Raw genomic sequence first — 22,389 nt, 5'->3', positions numbered from 1 at the left:
AAGGTTGAAAACTGTTGCCACCGTAGAAGCAGGCCTTAAAGGCCTGTTCATACTGTTTATTTCCATTCATATAGCCTAATTAATATTCACCAACTATGCCTTAGAAAACAGGCTAATGCTGGTCAAATCTGATCTCCAAGTTACATCATGAGTTCAATTCATAGCCATCACATGTTGGTTGGTGAATGTAATCAAATTAACACATACATAGCCAAAGTAGCTAACTTAAATTTCAGGTGTTTACAACCAATATAAAATGATTCATACACATTTAGCTACACAGCATGTTACAAGAACGTTATAACTCTCAGATTGGTTAACTATCTATCTGGTGTTCTTATGTGTTATATTTTATTTTATCCATTTGTTTAATGCTTTTAGGATTATTGTATGAAACATTATGGGGATTGACTTCCTTGGCCTTCTGCCAGCATTTACAAGAAATGTGGTGCTACTGAATGCTAAATAGGGCTAGAAGTTTGCAAGACTAGCTCCCAGACACACAGACACACAAATGGGTGAAAACATAATCTCCGGCCCGGCCTTTGGCCTGGCAGAGATAATGAAAACAACAATTGACAGAATATGTATATTTGTAATGCTTTATTGAATACAGGCCTAATGCATCATATTTTATGACGTTCTATAATGCTTTATTGAATATAGCCCTAAGGTGGCATATTTTATGACGTTTTAGGGTGAATTCTTGGATTGAAGAAACTACTCAGCAACATCTTTTCCCTGTGAACAGATGAATACATTAGACTAATATATTCAACACAAATCTTTAGTTGAATCTCAGTTACTGATAACCAACAATATGTGCCTTGTTCATATTGCATTGAGTTCTTACCTTGGAGTCACGACTTTTAGCTCTCATCTTGTTGACCTGGGATTCAGCAATGTCAGCACGCTCTTCAGCCTCCTCCAGCTCATTCTGAACCTTTCTGCACTTGGACAGGTGAGTGTTGGCTTGTTCCTCCTACAATATGATAGAGATAGTTCAAAGCCTCAATATTTGAAAGGAGCATCTTGCGATAACAGTTCGAACGAGACAATATCCGGAAAATTGTAAAGTGTGGTTGCAGCTAATGCAGTGGCCCATGTTGCATGTTCATGAGTGTCCTGGGTTCAGCCCTGGCATGTTGTCATCATTCAGCATGATCATCGAAGACAAAAAGATCTCCAGTATTTGCGTGAAGTAGGAGGCCGCCTTTTTAGGAGACCGTAAAAAGGTTGGAGTCTATTATTTCCAATGGAAGAGTGAACGTGAACACGATTCTTTATCCCCATGGTTACTGAACTAAATATTCTGCGAAAATAAAGCAGATCTACAAACTTACAATGCGTCATGAGCTTGTAGATGTTTTCGGCGGAGAGAGGGAAAAAACGAGCGAACCTAGTATAGAGCCCTGGGGGACCCCAGTCAACGAAACATATACTGTACTGTAGGGCTCAAGTGGTTCAGAAAATGATTCATATGATTCCTTAGTGTGGTTGATTATGGCATCTATAGCAACCACACTAATTAAGAAAACATGATTCATATGATTCCTTAGCGTGGTTGCACACACACACACCAAAATAATAATAAAAAACATCATATTTTTCTTACCGCTTCCTCAGCCTGTCTCTTGTAGCCCTTGACCTTCATCTGCAGTTTGTCTACCAGATCCTGTAGCCTGGCAAGATTTTTCTTGTCCTCTTCAGTCTGAAGTGACAGTGAAGTTATAACATTAGTTGCATGTTCATGCAATGTATTGATTTTGTCACTGACGTGAACATGGTATTACAGTACCTGGTATGTCAGCTCCTTCACTCTCCTCTCGTATTTGCGAACACCTTTAACAGCATCCGCTCCACGTCTCTGTTCAGCTTCATTCTCTCCCTCCAGTTCACGCACCTACAGAATTGAATTATGCAATATGAAGTTCTTTCTTATTATTTCATTGTCTATGACTATAACCTGTGTTGGTATTAAACTACATCTTACCCTAGACTCCAGTTTCTGGAGCTGCTTCTTGCCTCCCTTCATTGCCAGGTTCTCAGCCTCATCGAGGCGGTGCTGTAGATCCTTGACTGTGACCTCCAGGTTCTTCTTCATCCTCTCCAGGTGAGAACTGGTGTCCTGCTCCTTCTTCAGCTCCTCGGCCATCATAGCAGCCTGGAATATCATTGTTGCATTGTATTGTATGTTAATATGAAGCATGACATGAGGATATCTAACAGATGAGAGTTGGACATCCTAACTTACATCAGTGATATCTATGAGGGTAGGACAGGACATCCTAACTTACAGTACATCAGTGATGACTATAAGAATATCTAATAGATGAGGGTAGGACAGGACATCCTAACTTACATCAGTGATGGCCTTCTTGGCCTTCTCCTCAGCATTCCTTGCTTCTTGAACACTGTCATCCACTTCACCTTGGACCTGGATCAGGTCAGCCTCCAGTTTCTTCTTGGTGTTCAAAAGGCTTGTGTTCTAAAATAAACATTCAGTTGAACAATGTAAGCATGCATGACTTGTATGTTAAATGTTTGATGTTGAGAGTTTTTCATTGACTTGACCTGAGAGTGCAACAGTCCACCACGTTCACTAGCATCCACTAGTTCTTGTTCAGCCACTTTGCGGCCTCTCTCTGTCTGTTCCAGAGCCACTCTCAGCTCCTCAATCTCTGCCATCATGAGGCCGTTCCTACGCTCCACCATGGCAGCTTGTTCCTTCAGATCTTCTTGACTTCTGATAGCATCATCAAGGTGCAGTTGGGCATCCTAGGATAAATCACATTTGAAGTGGTGAAGAGAAACAACAGAATGTGACTCGTTGTTCAGAGCAGTTCCACTGTTTGGATATGTGTCTAACTACTACGTTTTGTTCAATATGTGTCTAACTATATATGTTTTGCACCTTAAGCTGTCCTTGGACGTTCCTCAGCTGCTTCTGGGACTCAGCAGCCTGGCGGTTGGCATGACTCAGCTGAACCTCCATCTCGTTCAGGTCTCCCTCCATCTTCTTCTTGATCCTCAGGGCATCGTTCCTGCTCCTGACCTCAGAGTCCAGAGTGCTCTGCATGGAGTCAATCACCCTCTGGCTGTTCCTCTTGATCTGCTCCATCTCTTCATCCTTCTCTGCCAGCTTCCTGTCCACCTCACCCTTGATCTGGTTGAGCTCCAGCGTGACACGAAGAATCTTGGACTCCTCATGCTCCAGAGTACCCTAAAATGTAACACGGGATCAAAAGATAGAGTGGATCCACGAATGTAATATGTATTACTCCACTTTTTTAATCGTATTGGTACAAAATCTAATATAGCGACAATTGCCAAGCTAAATGTCTTACCTCAGCTTCCTCAAGGGCTGTCTGGATCTCTAACTTCTCTGTCTCCACCTGTTTCTTGTTCTTTTCCAGCTCATGGATGTTCTTTCCATTCTCACCAATCTGTTCAGTGAGGTCTGAGATCTCCTCTGCATTGATTGAAAATCATTAATGAGGAGCCTAATCCACAATTGATCTTGAACTCTAAATACATTGATTGATCCCATTTCTGACACCAATTGTAGAGTTTCGTTTCTAAACAAAGTACTCAATAGGCAATTGAGAGAAATTAGTAGAATATTGACTTAGAAAACTTTTAAAGGCATATTTATATTTACTTAAAATATTAAACACGTATGAACCCAACTTTGAGACAAACTGATTAATATGAGGACCCATTTTGCCCCGTTAACAAACACCAGCCTTGGCTCAAAACAAAAAACATTGAAGAAAAACTGATATTGAACGAAGTGTGTAGAGAAAGACTCACGCTGCAGGTTCTTGTTCTCTCTCTTCATGGTCTCCAGTTGATCCAGAGACTCCTCATAGGAATTCTTCATCTTAAACAACTCAGTGCTGAGAGAACGAGTCTCTTTCTGAGCTCCCTCCAGTTCTGACTGTCCCTCTTCGTATTTTTGCTTCCATTCTGCCAGGACCTGCACACCATTTGTAATGACGTGTCATTTACCACCACTTTATGGAGGCTAAAATCATTACGTTTTAAAATAATCTACTGTATGTCAAAGCACCTTATCGAAGTTCCTCTGTTTCTTATCAAGGTTGGCAGCCAAACCATTGGCCCTCTCCACATCAATCATGAGGTCTTCCACTTCACCCTGGAGTCTCTGTTTGGTTTTCTCCAGAGAGGCGCACTTGGAATTCACAGCCTCAATTTGCTCCTCAGCTTCCTGAAGACGCTGGGCTAGCTTCTTCCTGTTGGTCAGTTTTGAATGTAATCATATCTTTGTGGGTAATATTTTGTATAAAGAGTGGTACCTGATAGTGTAAATAACTAATCACTTACTTTGTATAGAGAGTGGTACCCATGATAGTGTAAAACATTGTTCACTGTATAGAGAGTGGTACCTGATCGTGTAAAACACTGATCACTTACTTAGATTCCTCCAGCTCCTCAGTGCGTTGGACAGCATCAGTCTCATACTTGCTCCTCCACTGAGCCACCTCACTGTTGGCCTTGGACATTCCACGCTGCAGTTCAGCCTTGGCCTCCTGTTCCTCCTCAAACTGCTCCCTCAGAAGGTCACAGTCATGGCGAGCTGATTGCACACCATGGGCAAGGGCATTCTTTGCCTGTCAAAAGAAAATTGCCAAAATAATGTCAACTGAATATAATAACACAGAAATATAATACAAGGCCTGTTTGTGGAAAAAGAAAATGCTCTTCACCTTGACCTCCTCTTCAACGTGTCTCTTCAACTCCTCAATCTGCTGGGTGAAGGCCTGCTTGCCTCTGGTGAGCTGTGAGACAAGAGATTCTTTCTCCTCAAGTTGACGAGTAAACTCACCTAATTAGAAATAGAAATATTCATTACAAAAAGTTGTATATCTATTCGTAAAAGGTTAATACTCATCTTTAAATATGGAATTTGGTACAGTAAGGTAAAATTGACAAACAATGTAATGTAGACTTTACAAAGAGCATTTACCATTTTCAGTCAACAGTCTTGCTCTCTGAGCTCCAATATCATTTAACATGCGAACATTCTCATCACTCTTGGACTTGATTTCACTGAGTTGGTCCTCAAGGGTGCGGCACATCTTCTCAAGATTTCCCTGTTAATTAACATTGGACATATTCAATTAATGAGTGGTTTGTGTCATTTATTAGGTCATGTTCCTTTTTACAGTAGTTCATTCAATATTCTACAAATTTCTCTCAATTGTCAATTGAGTACTTTGTTTAGAAACAAAACTCTACAATTGTTGTCAGAAGTGGTATCAATCACTGGCCATCAATCAATGCATTTAGAGTATTTTCCCCCCCTTTTTTCGTTTTCAGTTCATTAAACAGGTATTATCTCAAGAATTGTCCACAGATATTCCATTCTTACCTTTGCCTTAGCGACAGCCTCCATGTTGCTGGACAGGTCATCGATCTCCATCTTGAATTCACTCTTCTCCTTCTCCAGTTTCTGCTTGACACGCTGGAGGTTGTCGATCTGTTCACCCAGCTCCGCAACACTGTCAGCCTGTTTCTTACGGAGAGCAGAGGCGGTGGCCTCGTGCTGCAGGGTGGACTCTTCGAGGTCACGACGCAGCTTCTGGAACTCAGCCTCACGCTTCTTGTTCATCTCGATCTGAGCGGAGGTGGCGCCACCAGCCTCCTCCAGCCTCTCACTGATCTCCTCAAGTTCCCTGGAAAGATCAGCTCTCTGCTTCTCAACCTTAGCACGAGCGGCACGTTCAGCCTCAATCTCTTCCTCCAGTTCTTCAATACGAGCCTTTTCAAATTAAGGATATTACAATAACATGTGAAAATCATGATTTACTCATAATTATTATAAAAAAAGATTGAACCACTTGAATAAACCCTTGCATCCCTAGTTTGGGCATGTCATAATGGGCAAACATTTAACATTTTGTGACACGACACGTTGTGAGCTTTGGATCTGCAGTGGCAAAGAGATTTGGTAAAAGGGAAAAAGAGGAGGGGGCCAAGTATGATATATAGGACCCATGGGGGACCCAGATCAACTAAGTACTGTATGTAGGGTTTAAGTAGACCCATGGGGGACCCTGGTCAACTAAGTAGGGTTTAGGCGGTTCAACATTAGATATGAAAGAAGTGTTAAATACCTGGAGCTCTTTGATCTTCTTCTGCAGCTGAGCCCCCAAAGATTGTTCATCCTCAATCTTACTCAGAAGCTGGCTTGTTTCAAACTCCTTCCTGTGCAATACAGTACATCATATTTACTTTTAGTGCCATTCTGCAGGTGTTTTTTCTCCATGAAATTTCATGTTATTATTGTTATTAACCAATTATTAATTTGAATTATTAGTATTAATTAGTATTATTTTGTTCCACATTACTTCTTAATCTTCTCGTCTGACTGCTGCTTGTCGTTCTCCAGGTCCATGATGGATTCCTGGGCCAGTTTCAGATCCCCCTCAAGCTTTCTCTTGGCTCTCTCCAGGTCCATGCGGAGCTTCTTCTCTTGCTCCAGGGAACCCTCCAACTACACATTAATTAAAAAAACAATGAATAATTCAGTACAACAATAAACATAATGTGTTCAAAACATCTTGATTCACTTGATGAACTCACATCATCAACTTGCTGTTCCAGCTTGGTCTTGGCCTTGGTCAGAGTGTTGACTTTGTCTTCCTCTGCCTGCAGGTCATCCAGGGTCTGCTGATGGGCCTCTTGGAGGGCTTTCTTTTCCTTGGTCAGCTTAGCCAGACCTTCATCCTGAGAGGCCATCTCCTCGGTCAGGTTCTTCACCTGAATAAGCACAACAGAATTTGTATTATAAATTGGAGTGTATAACCATGAACCTTGTTCATAGAGTATAGAGTGTATAATCATAGAGTGTATGATCATAGAGTGTATAATCATAGAGTGTATGATCATAGAGTGTATGATCATAGAGTGTATGATAGTGTATGACCATAGAGTGTATGATCATAGAGTGTATGATCATAGAGTGTATGATCATAGAGTGTATGATCATAGAGTGTATAATCATGAACCTTGTTTTCAGTGGCGTGTTTCTCCTTCTCCACTTTGGCCAAGGTCAGCTCCAGGTCATCAATGTCCTTCTTGAGCTCAGAGCATTCATCCTCCAGCTTCCGCTTCTTGGCGGTCAGCTCAGCGTTGATCTCCTCCTCGTCCTCCAGTCTCTCAGTTGTCTCTTTGAGTTTTGCCTCCAACTGGATCTTACTTTTAATAAGACCCTCACATCTCTCCTCAGCATCGTTCAGACTATTTTCTCCCTGGTGGTGAAAAATAAATAAAATAAGGAAACATGTCAGTGTAGTGACCCCGGACAAGACCAAGCCGCAACATATCTCTGCCAATCGAGCTTAGCTCTATTAAAACCTGGCAGCAGGATGTGGAGCGGGAGGTCTTCTCGTGATGGACGTTGTGCGTTGTGAGAGGTGTGTGAAGTCTGAAGCGTGAGGACGCGCTCAAAAAAAAACGAGGGGGTAGATGGCCCAGGTAGCACGGCGGCACAGTCGGTAGCGCTGTCGCCTCACAGCTAGAAGGTCCTGGGTTCAATTCCAGCTGTGGGTGCTGGGGCCGTGTCCTCCCCTCCGCGTCATCAGTGCCCATACCCTAGGTGGGGTTGGCGAAAGGGCCTCTCTGTGCTCCCTAGGGTAGATTCCCTCACAAAAACATGCAGTAATCCTGGTCACTATACTGCCTCCCCTGGCCAGGGCGCCTGATGGAGGGGAAAGGAACTGGTTGGAATAACGTGTTCCTTCCACGCATTACGTCCTACCGGGGAAACTCCCCTCTGTCAGGTTATAAGAAGGCTTGTTGCTCTCATGCATTGAAGGAGGCATGAGCTCTCCTCTGTGCTCTCCCTAGGTTGGCAAAGGGAGTGTAGTGCCCAGGATTACTTAGACAATTAGCACTGGGGGAAAAAATGGGGTTGCAAAATCGTGGGATAAAAATGTAGTTAAAATAAATATATATGCAGTGATTCCGGAACAAGACCCGGCTACAACAGCTCTGCCAATCGACAGGCTTAGCTCTATTGACACAGTAAGTTTGTGCTTCGGGTTGCCGGGTTGGGGAGAGCGGTTCGATCCAAGCTCAGTGCAGAAACTCACTACATCAGCGCTTGTTCAGGATGAATATAATGAGATAAGATATTAGAAAAGATTCAAGCTAAGATTATAATACGATTTGAGCTACAACACGTCCTTGCAGAAATGTACTTACTGATGAGGCTGCCAGTGCCAGGTTATTCTTCTCCTGTACCAGAGAAATCATCTTCTCCTCCAGTTCCTTCTTCTTGGCCAGGGCAGTAGCGAGGTCAATCTTCATTTTTTCATAGTTCTCCTTCATGTTCATCAGCTCCTTCTCAGTCTCAGCACTCTGCAGAAGAGGCTTGATCTTGTAGTAGAGCTTCATCCATGGCCAGTGTTTCACGTTCACGAATGCACGCACGTTGAACTGGATGGTGAAAATGGCTTCTCTGTTGGGGAAACAGTTCTGGTAATTTAAAAAGTGTACCTTAGAAACTAAATATCACATTAAATTATGTTGTCAAAGAATACCTTCTTTTCATCATCTCAACAAACTCCTTCCGCATGAGGAAACCTCGGGAGAGAGCCTGAGTCATGCCGACCAGAATAGCCAGCTTCTCATCTCGCATTTCCTCCAGCGTACCCAGCAGACCAGCTTTGAAGAACACCTGCATAGGATATTACAAACCTATGTAAATAATCGACTGCAAATCCAACTTTTAGTCCTCTCTCAATAAAATGCTTCAGATTCGGAGTGTGTTTACCTTGGTGTGTCCAAACTTGTACTCATCATGAGGTATATCAATGGACCCAAGCAGCTTCTCCGAGGCTTTCTTGTTGTCCATGAACTGGCCCTCAGGACATGCGGCGGCATTCAGTACTTTGTACCTAGTAGTATAGTATATAGTATTTTGCAAAAGTTCATGGTAATTTTGCATGCCTCCCGTTAATAGTTATGGAACTAAAACCTGTAATAAAGGAATTATACCTCTGCTTGAAGTCAGCGTATGGGATTCTGCTGGGGTAGCCCTTCCTACAAATCCTGATGCCCTCCAGCACACCATTACACCTCAGCTGATGTATGACCAGGAAGTTCTCCATCAGGCCTGTAAAGATGTTGCTTCATTGTTATTATTATTATTATTATTATTATTATTATTATTATTATTATTATTATTATTATTATTATTATTATGACAAAATGAGGACACACACAAATTCAAATTAGTATTTTCTGTGCTTACCTGGAGTCTTGGACTTGTTGGGACTCATATATATATATATATATATATATATATATATATATATATATATATATATATATATATATATATATATATATATATATATATATCATAATATATATTTTCTGTGTTTATCTGGAGACTTGCACTCGTTAGGAATCACACATATTATATACATAATTATGTATAATAATAATAATATATATAATTATATATATTTTTTGTGTTTACCTGGAGTCTTAGACTCGTTAGGAATCAGGCAACGCACAAAGTGAGGATGAGTGCTCCTCAGGTTGGTCATCAGCTTCCCCAGGTTCTCCTGTCGAGACATAATAAAGAGCCAAGTAGGTTCACACAAAAATCTACAATATTTTTATATATTATTATTCAAAACATTTAGGCAAAACATATAACACACGTTAAGCCCTATTTCATTCTGCAGCTATTCAAGAATAGCTGATCGGGGGCACGGTGGCGCAGTCGGTAGCGCTGTCGCCTCAGCTAGAAGGTCCTGGGTTCAATTCCCGCCGGGGACGCTGTGGGCGCTGGGGGCGTGTCTTCTCCTCCGCGTCATCGGCGCCCATACATACCCTAGGTGGGGTTGGCCTACTCTGTGTGGAGTTGCATGTTCTCCCCGTGTCTCCTAGGGTAGTTAATACCCTCACAAAAACATGTAGTAATCCTGGTCGCTACATCGCCTCCCCCATGACAGCCGGGGCGCCCGATGGAGGGGAAAAAACTGGTTGGAATAACGTGTTCCTTCCACGCGCTACGTCCTACCGGGGAAACTCCCCCCTGTCAGGTGACAAGAAGGTCAGATGGCTCTCATGCATTGAAGGAGGCATGAGCTCGGCTCTGGGCTCCCTAGGCTGGTTGGGGGAGTGTAGCGCCCAGGATCACTTAGAAAATTGGCACCGGGTGAAAAATGGTTACAAAATCGTGGGATAAAAAAAAAGAATAGCTGATCTACAAGCTCACAACATTGTTTATTAACATTTACAACATGACAATATATTGTGCCTATTTGTTGCATGACTAGATAATGTTGATCATGAATAAATATTCTTACCCTGAAAGCAGCAGACACAGTCATCATGGAACCACCCTTCTTCTTCTTGCCTCCTGCTCCCGCGCCTTTGTTAGAATCATGAGCAGACAGTTTATTTTGACTTTAACAAATTATTCTTCATTTGTTAAGTCAACAGATATATTGTAGGCTCTATTAGCTCAATGGTAAAAGATTCCGCATTTGCACAGGAAACCGGGTTCAAATCCGGGGTAGAGGAAGAAAGTTACACAGTGCAGCTTTAATATCACAAGTTGAGGATTTTACTGTCAAATAATAATGGTAATTGATTTGATTATATATATTGATTTCCCTTATTTTTTGGGGGCGAGGATAGAACACAGCCAGCAGTTTAACTGTTACCATTCAGGCTCAGGAGGAGGATAGAACACATTATATTATATTATTATATTAATAGACATACCTTCAGGCTCAGGAGGAGGATAGAACACATTATATTATATTATTATATTAATAAACATACCTTCAGGCTCAGGAGGAGGATAGAACACATTATATTATATTATTATATTAATAAACATACCTTCAGGCTCAGGAGGAGGATAGAACACAGACAGCAGCTTCACTGAAGACTTCTGGTACAGTTGCACCACAGAGTCGTTGAGGGGATCCTTGTTTTTCTCTAGCCAGCCTGCGATGCTGTAGTCCACCGTACCGGCATAGTGAATAAGGGAGAAGTGGGGCTGCATTGCCTCAGGCTTGCCTTTGGCAGGCTTGGGCTTCTCAAAGGCTTTACACTTTCCAAGATGCTGATCATAGAGCTTGGCCTTGAAGGTGGTGTCTGAGGCCTTTGGGAACATGCACTCCTCTTCAAGGATGGAGAAGATACCCAAGGGCTTTGTGAAGGAGACAAAAGACAAATCACCAAAAGCAAAAACATAATGCAATAACATAAACAACAATTATAGATGTGGTGAAATGAAAAATACGAGTTTCACACTTTTAGAGCATACCCACGGTCATAATGAGGACATATCCATCATTAGATGACAGAAATTTTAGATTTTTTAAATTTTTATTCTTATGTCAAAAGTCCCTAAAAATCGAATTTTAATTGCCGTAAACGTACTGCAGAATGACATAGATAGGCCCTTATGAATATATATGAATCTTGATTGAATTCGCCTGCGTGATTCTCATTGCTCACGTTCCTCCACTCGCTCCTGATTTCAATTAGGGAAACACTCTTGGACTGCTACGTTCTTTAGCCAACTCAAGATGATGGCCATTACTCGTTTTAAACTTATGCACGATGAGAGAACAAACAGCTACGCTGCTGTGAGACATGACCTCCTCTATCCCATTGCTCGAGGGAACGGGACCGTCTGATTGGTTTAACAACACCACTCCTCTGTTTCTGAGCTAAGCCGAAAAAAAAAAAAAAGAATGGCACGCTATCTCCGATTTACTTCCTGTATCTGTGTGGAGAAGGTGGCCGCCTTTTTAGGAGACTGGAAGCAGGTTGGAGTCTATTATTTCCAATGGAAGAGTGAACGTAAACACAGCTTCTGAACGATTCTTTAGCCCCACGGTCACTGAACTAAATATTGGACCCAATCGCCACAAGCCACACAATATTCGCAAGAATTTTAAAGAGAGACAAATCAGGAGAAAATCACCTTTATTATCAACCTTTCTCTGTCCAAGCAACACACTGTCGCAGGATTGGACGTTTGCGAGATTTTCCATCAGACGACCACTTAGGAGACCATTTGTAGGATTTGTACCTTTCGCCTCTAGTGGTTCCAATTGGGATGGTTTATCTTCATAAATTAACCATCTTTGACTAAGCTTAGTAGAAAAGTTATCAATAAAGCCATTTCATGACGTGTTTTAACGTCACAAAATAATAGTATACCTTCTCAATGAGCTCAATGCAGACAGTCAAGTCCATGTACCTACCTTCTCAATGAGCTCAATGCAGACAGTATATTACCTTCTCAATGAGCTCAATGCAGACAGTATATTACCTTCTCAATGAGCTCAATGCAGACAGTATATTACCTTCTCAATGAGCTCAATGCAGACGGCCAGGTCCATGCCGAAGTCAATGGTATCCCAGGGAATGCCCTCTTTCTTGTACTCTTCTTGTTCCAGTACAAACATGGTGTGATTGAAAAACTGTTGCAGTTTCTCATTGGTGAAGTTGATGCACAGCTGCTCCAGGGTGTTGAACTGTAGGTGGAAATATCATTACCTTTAACCCATTAAGACCTGAGGCCGATTCTACAAATGTCTTCTGAATCCTAACAAGTTTTCTGAAAAAACTATGTTGCTATATATCGTTGTTGTCGGGCAGAAACCTCTTTTTGTGTTTTTGTCTAAATGAACGCCTTAATTGCACAAAAACGCCTTACACAAAGGATACTGTTTGTGTCTCTTACCGGAGAGACCGCCGGTTATCAAATGATTGGTTTAGGAATGCGATAAAAACAAAAACATCTCCATGAATTCAATGCTTCATGGGTTGTGTAATTGATAGATTTTTTTTAAGGTGAACCACTCCTTTAAAGTAATTGTGACAAAAAGTAATTAGTCTACAACTTAAAAAACAAGTCCATGCTTACGTCAAAGATTTCAAAACCAGCGATGTCCAGCACACCAATGTAGTAGCTTCTGGGGTTCTTGGTGTCCAGCATCTCGTTGATCCTGATGACCATCCACAAGAACATCTTCTCATAGATGGACTTAGCCAAGGCACCCACTGAGTTCATTACCTGAGGAAATAGGAAAGTTATTAGTAGGGGTGTGAATTGTGATACATTTCTTCCAAAGAAGTATATATCAATGCATTTTCCACCCCCATTTAATGTGGGTATAGCACTGCGGTATAGCACGGACTGATTGACTTGAAAGGCTGAAAGACTGTCACTCACTCTGTTGAAATGAGACATTATGTGAAGTTTAAGTGATTTGTTTTGAATATAATGACTTTTTTATTACTTTAAAATGTTGAATGTTAAAATGTGTGTCTATTTAATTGTTTATATTTTTTCCGAACCACCTAAGCTGGCTCCTTTCCAAGTGAAGGAGCAGTGGTTCTACTCAGTGTGGTCTCTCATTGTTTCTTTGGCAGTGTATCATACTGTACATATAATATACTAGAGGTTCGGGCCGTGTGTGTGTGCGTGTGCGTGTGTGTGTGTGTGTGTGTGTGTGTGTGTGTGTGTGTGTGTGTGTGTGTGTGTGTGTGTGTGTCAGGGCCGCAGACAGGGGGGGATGGAGACGTCGCAAATTTCTTAAGAATTAATTTGCATTTGTGTAGTGGTGGAACTGCGCCGAACAACCACGTGGAGAGCGCGTGCGCGCGCGCGTGTGTGTGTGTGTGTGTGTGTGTGTGTGTGTGTGTGTGTGTGTGTGTGTGTGTGTGTGTTGTCGTCTTATTTGTGTCCACGAATGTGCTGTGTAACTGCAAAAATGCCCACCCACGTACTAGGCAATTTTAATAGGATCGCTACACAATGTGTAGTTTTTATGGGTATATATATATATATATATATATATATATATATATATATATATATATATATATATATATATATATATATATAAAATTGTACTATATACATATTTTGACAGTCAGAAATATGTCAGACTGCAATTAAGTCTGGACACAACTCAAAAAGATATTACAGTTCTGATGGTATGTTGTGTCAAGAATATAAGATGCGTATGAATTCAGAACAATAAAATAGTTCTAATGGTATGTCATGTAGAGAATATAAGGTGTGTATGAATTCAGAATAATAAAATAAAGTAACTTTCTCACCTGTGACACAGTTTGTCCCTTAGTGACATACTCATTTCCAACCTTCACTCTGGGATAGCAGTAAGCCTTTAGCATCTCTGCTGAGTTCAGACCCATCAGGTAGGAAATCTTGTCAGCCTCTAAAATAAGTCATAAGAATATAGAATGTATTGAAATACAATACTTATGATAAACTATTGATTGTTGTCATTCCTTGGCTGAAGATAATGCTCACCCTCTGTGCCATCAGGCTCAGCCTGTTCCTCACGCTGTTTCTGTTTGAACTTCAAGACCCCATGATGCATCACTGCACCGGTGAACTTGTAGATGTACTGCTTGTCGTCATTAGTGAAGCCCAGGATGTCAATAGCATCCTGTCAATCAAAAGATTGAGAATAAAACATTAACAAACATCACTTTAGAAGGACGTCAATAGCATCCTTTGTTCAAAAGATTGACATTAACACATTACTTTAACAAACATCCATCCATCCATCCATCCATCTTCAACCGATTATTCGGTATCGGGTCGCGGGGGCAACAGTTCCATTAGAGAGCTCCAGACTTCCCTTTACCGAGCAACATTAGCAACTTCTTCCTGGGGGATCCTGAGGTGTTCCAAGGCCAGTGTGGAGATGTAATCCCCCCATCTTGTCCTTGGTCTGCCAGGGGGTCTCCTCCCAGTGGGACGTGAAGCGAAGACCACCCTAGGGAGACACATCCGTACTAGATGCCCGAACCGCCTAAGCTGGCTCCTTTCCAAGTGAAGGAGCAGAGGTTCTACTCCGAGTCTCTCGCGGATGACCGAACTTCTCACTCTATCTCTAAGGGAGAGAGAGACGGCCACCCGTCTGAGAAAACTCATTTCGGCTGCTTGTATCAGCAATCTTATTCTTTCGGTCATGACCCACACTTCTAGCCTGGCTCCAAACCACTCTCTGAGTAGACTGCCTCTCTTGGTCTGGTGTTGTAATGTGAACCTAGGATTTATTCCGGACAAAAAGCACCGTCCAATGAGAGTCAGAGGTGGGGGTGGGTCTAACGACAAGACAATCAGCGAATATCTGCTAAATCAAGCTGTGCGGTGACATCAGATGTAGGCGGATCCGTGGATCTCTTGTGATTGATTTAGGGAAATTCTAATCCCCTCCCCCTTGTAATCGACAACACTGGAGCCAATGTCAGACTGAAGCTGATCCACACAGCTTCAGTCTGATAATCAGGCTACCACACTTCATGACCATAAAAAACATCACTTGAGAAAATACAAGCATTGCACTTGCAGAGCAACTGACTGTACACTGAATATTAGAAACCTATTATAAAAGTTGTTTACTGACATCAGTGGCGTCCAGCTCCTCTTTGTCATTAATGCTGGCCACAGTGATCTGACCCATGCTGCACAATGGGAAGTCATAGGGGTTGGTGGTGATCAGACACATGTCTAAAAAGGTAAGCAAAAAGGGTGAAAATTAGTTTTTATTAATTCATTGATGTAATCACTGCATCATTAGTCCATTTTCAATTTACCAATAATGTAAGCTTTGTGACCGGTCATCATCTGATAGAAGATATGATATCCTCTCTCAGCAGCGAGCTGGTAGGTCACTCTGGACTTCTCCAGCAGATCTATAAGAGTTGTATTATTATTAATAATAATAATATTGTTATCATTATTATTATTGTTATTATGTACATAAGTCAAAATTGATTCATTCCTCTAAAATTAAGGCACATATGATTTAATTATCATATGTGAATGTCATACTTACATGTCTCAATATCAGCACTGGCCAGTTTACCGCTATTGTTGAACCAGATTCGAATGAATTTACCCTGTTTCATAAAGCACAATTTGTAACAAATCCCTCTACATTATGAAATGATTGCAGGATTTCTCATTACATAATTATTTTACACTTACAAAGCGAGAGGAGTTGTCATTCCTCACAGTCTTGGCATTACCATAGGCCTCCAGCAAGGGATTGGCTGCAATAATCTGATCCTCCAGTGACCCCTAGACATCACCAAATTTAGAATTTGGTCAGAATTATTGTAAATTGAATTGCTAAATTGCATATACATTCTTTATGTTAAAAATGTGTGATTTGTCCAAGTTTAAAACCTGTACAAATACCTTGATTTTGCCAGCACCGATATTTGGTGCTTCCTTCTTGTCTCCACTACCAGATGCTGCTGTTGCAAAGTACTGGATGACACGCTTGGTGTTCACAGTCTTTCCAGCACCGGATTCTCCACTGGTTATAAATGCATACATTCAGAGAAACGCAGTTAGTGAATTTGACCACAATGTTCTTTTCTTATGCTTTGTAGATGAGAAACTTACGTGATCAAGACAGACTGGTTCTCATGATCTGTAAAAATGTAAAGCAAATGTACTTTTAGTCATGTATACAGCACAAAACCATTATAGCTGTATATTTGTTTACATTGTCTTGACCAGTACGTACCCATCAGCATGAACTGATAGGCGTTGTCAGAGACAGAGAAGATGTGGGGTGGAGACTCCACACGCTTCTTGCCTCTGTAGGCATTTACAACCTGCTGGTCGTACACTGGGAGCCACTTGTAGGGGTTCACAGTTGCACAGAACAAGCCAGAGTAGGTCTGAAGGGGACAAGAGAGAGAACATTATAACATACAACATAGCAGCGAGCACTACACATAACGGATCACTAGGGCTAGGGGCAATGGTGGAAAGTACTGTACTTACGGTAAGTAAAATTTTGAGGTATTTCACTGGAGTATAACATTTTCAATACTTTTACTTCTACTCCACTACATCGCAGATGCAAATATTGTACGTTTACCCCTTTACAATTATTTGAAAACTTTTTTATCAGAAAACATACATTTACCACTTCAGTCTTATTTTAACTTTGGCTATTTGAAAATAGCTGATCTACAAGCACTTTTGTACTTTCACTCAAGTACATTTTGAATACCAGACTTTTACTTGTAACAGAGTATTTCGACATTGCAGTATTGATTTTTTTTTAGTACTTCATCCATCACTGGCTGGGGGATTACAGCCACCAGTTCCAAGTGGCATGAGGGAACAGCCAACTGTTATTACATCTTGTTTAGTTTTTCTTCACGATGTTACTACTCTGTACTTTTTTGGGCGGGGCAACCGCCCCTATATGTGAGGTTTGGACATCGACATTCGCTGCACTGTGATTGGCCACCATTGTACCCCCCCAACCCTGCGCTGTGATTGGCCACCATTGTACCCCCCTAACCCTGCACCGTGATTGGCCACCATTGTACACTGGTTGACTCTATTCAGGACTGTGATTGGCTAGTGAAACACATGACACATGTGCAGCCCTATAAATAGGACTATGCACTTAAAAAAAACACATTTGTGTTTTTTTTTAAGTGAGTCATGTGATGACCACACACCGCCCACTTCTCACTGGGTGTGATTTTTTTTTCCTTTTATCTTCGCTATTGACAGCTCAGAGCAGAATGCTGTACTGTTCTCAGAGTCAGCAGGTATAACATCTTACATAGATCATCCACGCTGCATAACGCTCTTTGAGGTTATACAGGACAGTGGCTTCAGTGAGGTGGGTCATCATGGCCATGTCCTCAATCTTGTCATACTTGGGAGGGTTCATGGGGGTCACATCGTCCTCTTTCACAGTTCTTTCCTAGACAATAAAAACAAGAAAACACAAAACCTCAGAATGTGTTGTGATTACAGTTGTACTGTGCCACTATTTGATTTTAGATACACCTCTACCTACGTACCTCCTTGGTGTCGAGGATTTCCACGGTGACTTTGTTACCGTCCTTCTTTATAATTTTACACTTGAGATACAGCTCCTTAACATCGGCCACATATGCTGCAGTTTTGGCATCAAAGGGTGAAGCTTGAGCCTCCATTCTCTCCCTCTCTGGCTTACGGAGGTACATGGCGGCCCCGCCATATTGCTCCATCTCCGCGTCCGTACTCATGGTGCCGGCTTTCTGTAGACAGAAATAAAGATGACGTTGATGCATTTGCTGACTTGAGATCTGAACAGAGAACGGTAGGACTTTTTAGGGCTATTTAGTAGGTTAGATTATAGAGAGAGGATGAACACTCACTTTCCTCCTCTACGCAGTAACAGCTGGAACCTTAAAGAGCAAACCCTAAGTGTGTGTGTGTGGGGGGGGGGGGGGGGGGGGGAGAAGAAGTAGGTTTATTTGTGCTGCAACAACAATGACAATAGTAATAGAATAGTAAAATAAATAAATAAATAATAAAAACTGAGATATTAAGATAATAAAAATACAAATACAATTTTAATACTAGAAAAAGTGCTCCTCGGAGCACAAGTCTCCGCCAGGTCAGGTAGGTTATTATGGCCTCCTGGTGGCGCTATAATAGGCCAATGTGAAAAGGGTGCCATTTCTTCTTAGGCCTTGCACGTTAATAGGACACTGCATTCATGAGTTGAGGCATTTTGTTCCAAAAATGTGGTTTGCTAAATTAGACCAGCTGGTGGCGCTATAACAGGCCAATATGAAAAGGGTGGCATTTCTTCCTCGGCCTAGTGGGAATGTGTGTGCAAAATTTCACAGAAATCGCACAGTGAAGAATTTTGTTCAAAACGGACCTATCCTGCAAACTTTAGAAGCCAATGTTAGCCAAGTAGGATAGAATATGAAGTATCAGACACATCCATCTTAATCACATGACTATAGAGAGACTGTGTACTGATTTGTGTGATTTTTGAACAGAATCTGAAGGAGTAAGAGCAAAAAATGTGTTTTTCAAAACTCAGCCTCCTGGTGGCGCTCTAAAAGGCATATGTGAAAAATACACGGCAAAGGTTTTTCCTTGGCCAAGGAGTGTGCATGCAAAGTTGCACGCAGATCGGTGCAGTTATAGCTAAAAACGTGAATCGGCCTGTTATAGCGCCACCATGAGGCTGATTTGAAAGTTTTCAAGTGACATTTCTTCCTGGGCCAAGTGGGAATGTATGTGGAAAATTGCATGGAAAGTGCATGCTGTGTTCATGATTTGAGGCATTTTGTTCAAAATGAACCAATCTTGCTAACTTTGGAAGCCAATCTTAGCCAATCAGGATGAAATATGGAAAATCGGACAGATCCGTGTTGATCACATGACTATAGAGATACTGTGTACCGATTTGTGTGTTATTTGGAGAAAATCTGTAGGAGTAACATTAAAAATGTGTTTTGCAGAAGTCGGCCTCATGGTGGCGCTATGACAGGCTGATCTGAAAAATGTGGGGCAGAGGTTCTGCTGTGGCATCCAGGGAGTGTGTGTGTGCAGTTTCACAGCGACAGGGCCAACGGTGGCGGAGATTAGCTGTTAACAGACAGAAGGACGGACACACACACACACACACGGACGGACGGACGGACGGAGGGTAAAACATACTCTCTCGCCATGCCTATCGGCCTGGCGGAGACAAAAATGAAATAGAAAGTATGAAAAGCCTTCAGCATAGCACAACAAGGGCAGGGAGAATAAAGGTAAAAAATATATAAATGTGCAATGACGCACGAGGCATATGAATGTCCAATGAGTAAGGCATACTGTATGTAGCTTTAGAAAAACATGTGTATTTGCTATAGCAGAGACACTGAAACAAAAACAGCAATAGTAACAGTAACTAGTAATTAAAAAAGTCACAACAGAAGTCACAAACCTTGTATCAGCAATAACAACAGGTTTTTTTAACTATAGAATTGATGGTTACATTCAACAGTACAGAAGAGTACATTGTTAAATGTTGGATTGATCACACTATAGGCCTACGAGAAGACAACCGTTTCTATGTGTTAAATGCTACTTTACACCACTTGGTAAGAGGAGAAAAAGCTCTTTTCTATTTCTCAATAGTTCCACAGTTTGACCCATTTTAGCATACGTGTTAGTTATATTCATGCCATGAAATTAAATTATTGCTCAAATATAATTGTTGTCTCTTATTTCTGTATTCTAATCTATTCTAATATCATTGTATGAATTAAGGTTACATTATCTGTTTGTCAAAGACAACTGAACAAATTGTCAGGCAGTTAGTTAGCATCTTACATTTATTTCTTTATAAATCGCAGCTAAACAAGTCTCACTCACCTCCCAAATGAAACTCTGAAATCGTCCTGCGCTCAAACCATCTCACACCCGCCTCTTTTATATCGAGGGTTTATTGCTTGCAACGCAGAAACTATAAGTAGGGACATGCCTTTAAAAGGATTTTATTCAGTATCTGTCGACATGCATTGTATGTTCATGATTTCATTAGTCATTAACATCTAAATCCTATTAATATAACCGTGGTATGAAATTGTAACTTAGACCTTCAACCTTGCCCACCAGAGTTGGTACCACACGTAAGACATTTCTGACCTTGACTTCATACCAGTTGCTTGTAATAAAAATAATCAAGGTTTATTGGCAGGGTGCTGGGTTTCTTCATTGAGTGTTGAATTAAATGCTAAATGTGATCTTACTATTCAGAATATGTTTGATGACCCAAGCAAAGAAGCGGAGGAACAAGCAGGGGCGTCAATTGTGCTCCCAGGGGCAGGGGATGGCAATTGCCACCCCTCGCGTCCGCTTTTAACCTCAATTTCAGTTCATTTCCATCTTTGAGTCAGTTCAGGGCAACCAATGGTTTCTAACACTTTTGTTGAAGATTGTAAGTTTGAAAGTATTTTCTGTCTTCTGATTCATTGTGCTTTTATTTATGGTTGTATTAATGAGTATTGTGTTCTGTATTGTTACTTCGGCTACATTGAAAATGAGGGCCTACCCCTCAACTGTTCTCCGAGTTTAAATAAAGTTTATGATGATGATGATGATGATGAACCTCAAATTCACTTCTTCTATGTATATTTGCTACACTTCTGAATTTTTTTTGCAGATCAGCTCGGAATCCTGTCACACAATTGAAGCCCGTACCGTACCCCATCTCTGTACCATATATTTGAGGTACAGCTCAGCACCAAAGCAGTTGTCCAATTCTCTCCCAACTTGCTACAAAAATCGCTAATGTCTCTGGCTTCAGCACCAGCTGCTTCCCATACCGTTACTGTACTTGCACAACGTACAGTTACTTTTGCGGTTCTCTTCCGCATGTGCTTCAACGTCAAAATTGTCACAAAACAGATCCAGCCCCTCCCCTTTTCACTGGCACACACACGCACGCACGCACGCACACACACACACACACACACACACACACACACACACACACACACACACACACACTAGCGAGCGGCGGATCCGGCGGTGCATGGATCCCCACGGCAGACCACCGCAACGGACCCCCATGGCGGACTACTGCGGCCATTCAATTTAGGATCGCGATGCCGATGTAACATTACCCAGAGGGTTCCCGATTGTGTGTGTGTGTGTGTGTGTGTGTGTGTGTGTGTGTGTGTGTGTGTGTGTGTGTGTGTGTGTGTTGTAACTACCATCGTCAATGTAGTAGGTGCAGTGGATACATTTGCAATTTCTGTGGACTATGTAGCTTGCATACAAGAAGGCACTTCTCACCGATGGACTCTACCAACAGCCGACGCTACCTGACGGCCCCTCTCTCCCGTGAACAGCTACCGGGAAGAGAGGCAATAGACCCGGCGGTATGTCCGTCCGCTGTCGGATTAGGAACGGGTGGACTTCCAGGCCCATGAGAACTACAGAGAGCGCTTTAACACCAAGCAGCAGTGCAAGACTAAGAACTTTGTTTCCTCTGGTGATCCAGCCATGGACATACCCACGGACTGTTTGTGGGAGGGTTTCGACAACTTGGGATGCCCAAAGACGAGGCAGAAAGGCTGGCAAAGTATTGTGCTGTCTCAGCTGCCACATATGGCGGAGCTGCCGCTACTTGGAGTGCTGAGTGACATGGTGTATCATGAGGACATATGATGAGTGACATGCGTGTTGTATCACAAGGACATATCCATGAGTTTGTGAATGTAACCTTTACTGCACCTATAATATTTGCGTCCCTGTATAGACGGGTTTCCTGTTAGTAAACATGAGAGGAATATGACCGCGCAGAGGAGGGGGAAGCCTATGGGTGCGTTTGGAAATTACGCACCGGAGCACACTCGCCTATTAGTTTGTATTGGCCAGTGCGCTCACTGCCGCTCAGGGCTGTATTTTCGAACGCGCCTTTCACCCGGGCATGCGCAGATTGCGCATTCTGCTCTGTGATGACGTCGCGCGGAAATCCGTCTATATGCTTTCCCTTTGTGTGGACATAAATAAATTGT

At 41.9% G+C, this 22,389-nt stretch overlaps 1 protein-coding gene across 1 annotated transcript; it reads right to left on the bottom strand.

Moving 5' to 3' along the window:
- Window positions 1–611: 611 nt before the first annotated feature.
- Window positions 612–20,263, bottom strand: LOC311046660 (myosin heavy chain, fast skeletal muscle-like). Its single transcript, XM_084059145.1, has 41 exons — window positions 20,240–20,263; window positions 18,235–18,279; window positions 17,896–18,114; window positions 17,652–17,795; window positions 16,590–16,746; window positions 16,466–16,493; window positions 16,256–16,376; window positions 16,043–16,135; window positions 15,891–15,954; window positions 15,649–15,747; window positions 15,459–15,562; window positions 14,354–14,492; window positions 14,140–14,258; window positions 12,938–13,087; window positions 12,375–12,545; window positions 10,894–11,206; window positions 10,353–10,417; window positions 9,515–9,602; window positions 9,028–9,145; window positions 8,804–8,927; window positions 8,571–8,707; window positions 8,233–8,488; window positions 7,035–7,277; window positions 6,610–6,786; window positions 6,375–6,520; window positions 6,141–6,231; window positions 5,396–5,785; window positions 4,991–5,117; window positions 4,731–4,849; window positions 4,438–4,634; window positions 4,073–4,256; window positions 3,814–3,979; window positions 3,348–3,472; window positions 2,915–3,223; window positions 2,575–2,778; window positions 2,363–2,488; window positions 1,994–2,164; window positions 1,799–1,903; window positions 1,616–1,711; window positions 854–982; window positions 612–741 (listed from the first exon to the last, which is right to left on the bottom strand). Exons 3-41 carry the CDS (start codon window positions 18,100–18,102, stop codon window positions 721–723), a joined length of 5,823 nt encoding a protein of 1,940 aa, XP_083915271.1. The 5' UTR covers window positions 18,103–18,114; window positions 18,235–18,279; window positions 20,240–20,263; the 3' UTR covers window positions 612–720.
- Between the last annotated feature and the right edge of the window lie 2,126 nt (window positions 20,264–22,389).

The sequence above is a fragment of the Gymnoscopelus microlampas genome, assembly GCF_963454915.1.
Source record: "Gymnoscopelus microlampas genome assembly, chromosome: 1".
Taxonomy (NCBI): Eukaryota; Metazoa; Chordata; class Actinopteri; order Myctophiformes; family Myctophidae; genus Gymnoscopelus; species Gymnoscopelus microlampas.
The sequence above is the reverse complement of the archived record's forward strand: the minus strand, read 5'-3'. Positions and strand labels throughout refer to the sequence as shown.